Source organism: Lathyrus oleraceus, chromosome 5, assembly GCF_024323335.1.
Source record: "Lathyrus oleraceus cultivar Zhongwan6 chromosome 5, CAAS_Psat_ZW6_1.0, whole genome shotgun sequence".
Taxonomy (NCBI): domain Eukaryota; kingdom Viridiplantae; phylum Streptophyta; class Magnoliopsida; order Fabales; family Fabaceae; genus Lathyrus; species Lathyrus oleraceus.
This window is the reverse complement of record NC_066583.1, coordinates 239,653,546-239,655,669: the sequence shown is the minus strand read 5'-3', so window position 1 is coordinate 239,655,669 and position 2,124 is coordinate 239,653,546. Positions and strand designations below refer to the sequence as shown.

At 40.2% G+C, this 2,124-nt stretch overlaps 1 protein-coding gene across 1 annotated transcript; it reads left to right on the top strand.

Annotated features, from left to right (window-relative positions):
• Window positions 1–953: 953 nt before the first annotated feature.
• On the top strand, window positions 954–1,856 carry LOC127079957 (uncharacterized). The gene is made up of 4 exons (XM_051020304.1): window positions 954–1,136; window positions 1,200–1,574; window positions 1,632–1,725; window positions 1,771–1,856. Exons 1-4 carry the CDS (start codon window positions 954–956, stop codon window positions 1,854–1,856), a joined length of 738 nt encoding a protein of 245 aa, XP_050876261.1.
• The last annotated feature ends 268 nt before the right edge of the window (window positions 1,857–2,124 follow it).

Here is a 2,124-nt window from a genome sequence, read left to right as displayed (position 1 = left end):
TTGGGGAACAATTTAATATCATGGTTTAGTAAGAAGCAAAATTGTGCGTCTCTGTCTACTGCTGAAGTTGAATACATAGCAGCTGGAAGTAGTTGTTCTCAACTGGTGTAGATGAAACAAATGCTGACTGAATACAATGTCACGCAAGATGTCATGACATTGTACTGTGACAACCTGAGTTCTATAAACATTTCTAAGAATCCTATTCAGCACAGCAGGATAAAACATATTGATATCCATCACCATTTTATTAGAGAACTCGTGGAGGATAAGATTGTAGCCTTAGAGCATGTTGCTACTGAGATGCAGTTAGTTGATATTTTTACAAAGGCATTAGATGCAAATCAGTTTGAAGTCCTGAGAGGAAAATTAGGGCTTTGCATTTATGAAGACTTGTAGCAATTAATATGGAGTGGGAAAAGTAAGCAAAGTAGTGTCTATGTGGCTAAAATAAAGCGCCCCCATTATGGTAAATCATCACCTAGTTTTGGAAATACCATCTATTACCTTTTCACACGCAACCCCCACAACCTCACTACATACTCCAACTCTTCCAACTTCCTGCTACTTCCTCACACTCCTCTGTTAGGGCAATTTAATTTTTCCACAGAAACGTCAAAATGTCACAACATCAAACTACTTCTACTTCAAAAACTACTAAGTCCACTCAAAAGGTTAGCGCTCCTTCCATGGACTTTCACGATGATGAGATTTTGGATGTGGTTCCTCTATCAGTTATTCCCTATGAGGCCCTTGATTTGAACCATCCCATGGATGCATCAGCTTCTGCATGCCCCAATCAAGGTAACATCTCTAGTATCCCTTCTAGCTCAACTAATGCCACTAGTTCTAAGGAAGATATACACCACACTGATCGTGTCATAAGAAACCTAGTCACTAGAATCCTTAATGAAGGACATTCTGTGAAGGGAGTCTCTACTCCCCTGTCTAAAATGTACCCCTCTCCTGAGGTTGAACAACATAGTGAGAAGAATTACGATTCTTCCAGTTTTGAGAAGGACATGGCTGCTGAAGGTTTGTGCTCCCTAGGGCAAACTGTGTCTGGTAAAGGAAAATCTATGGCATCTAAAACTGCCAATGCTTCCCATTCTGAGAAGCATGATGTTGCAAACAATGTGATTGACCTAGAGGATGATAAGTCTGATGATCAAGAGGATAACTTACTTCATCACTTAAAGCCAAGCGTGGCTAAGCATATGAAGACTAGAAAAGGAAGATATGTGGCTGAACTGATGTCATCTAGAACAACTAAGAAGGCTGTTGGTGTTGGTCCTTCCAAATCTGGGAGCAAGGTTGAAGTGAAGAAGAGGAAGGTTAGAGAAGTTTCTGAGTCTGAAGAGGATGTCGAGGAAGATGTCTCTGACATCTCTTCTGTGAAGAAGACCCCTGTGAAGAAGACCCCTGTGAAGAAGTCCCCTGTGGAAGTTGTTGTTGTGCATTTGGATAATATTTCTTTCCATCTTGAGGATGGAGCTGCCAAATGGAAATTTGTGATCCAAAGAAGGGTGGTTGTGGAAAGGGAGTTAGGAAAGGATGTTGTTGAAGTCAAGGAGGTCATGGACCTAATAAAGACTATTGGGTTAATGAAGAATGTGGCTGGGTTCTCCTAGTGCTATAAGGGTTTAGTTAAGGAATTCATTGTCGACATTCCTGAGGATATTGCTGATAAAAACAGCAAGGAATTTTGCAAAGTGTTTGTGAGAGGTAAGTGTATCACATTCTCTCCCACTGTCATTAACAATTTTCTAGGAAGAAGAGTTAAGGGTGCAGGTGAATTGGAAGCTATAGACAATGAGGTCTGTAGAGAAATTGCAGCAAGACAGGTGAAAGGGTAGCCTATTAAAAAGCATCTTCCTGCTGGGAAGTTGACTGTCAAGTATGCAATATTGCATAAAATAGGAGCTGCAAATTGGGTGCCTAACAACCATATTTCGGCAATTGCTAATACCCTTGGAAGATTTATTTTTGCTGTTGGAACCAAAATGAATTTTGACTATGGTAGATTTATGTTTGAACAAATTATCAAGCATGCATCTACTAATTCAGTTAAGCTGCCTATTGCCTTTCCCTCTATGATTTGTGGGATTATCCTGAATCAACACC

What these genes read in the sequence shown, in the direction of transcription:
- LOC127079957 (XM_051020304.1), top strand. Translation starts at nt 954, where the DNA reads ATGTACCCCTCTCCTGAGGTTGAACAACATAGTGAGAAGAATTACGAT. An exon ending in AGCATGATGTTGCAAACAAT is followed by an intron (nt 1,137 to 1,199) that starts GTGATTGACCTA and finishes CATCACTTAAAG; the next exon opens with CCAAGCGTGGCTAAGCATAT. An exon ending in ATGTTGTTGAAGTCAAGGAG is followed by an intron (nt 1,575 to 1,631) that starts GTCATGGACCTA and finishes GGGTTCTCCTAG; the next exon opens with TGCTATAAGGGTTTAGTTAA.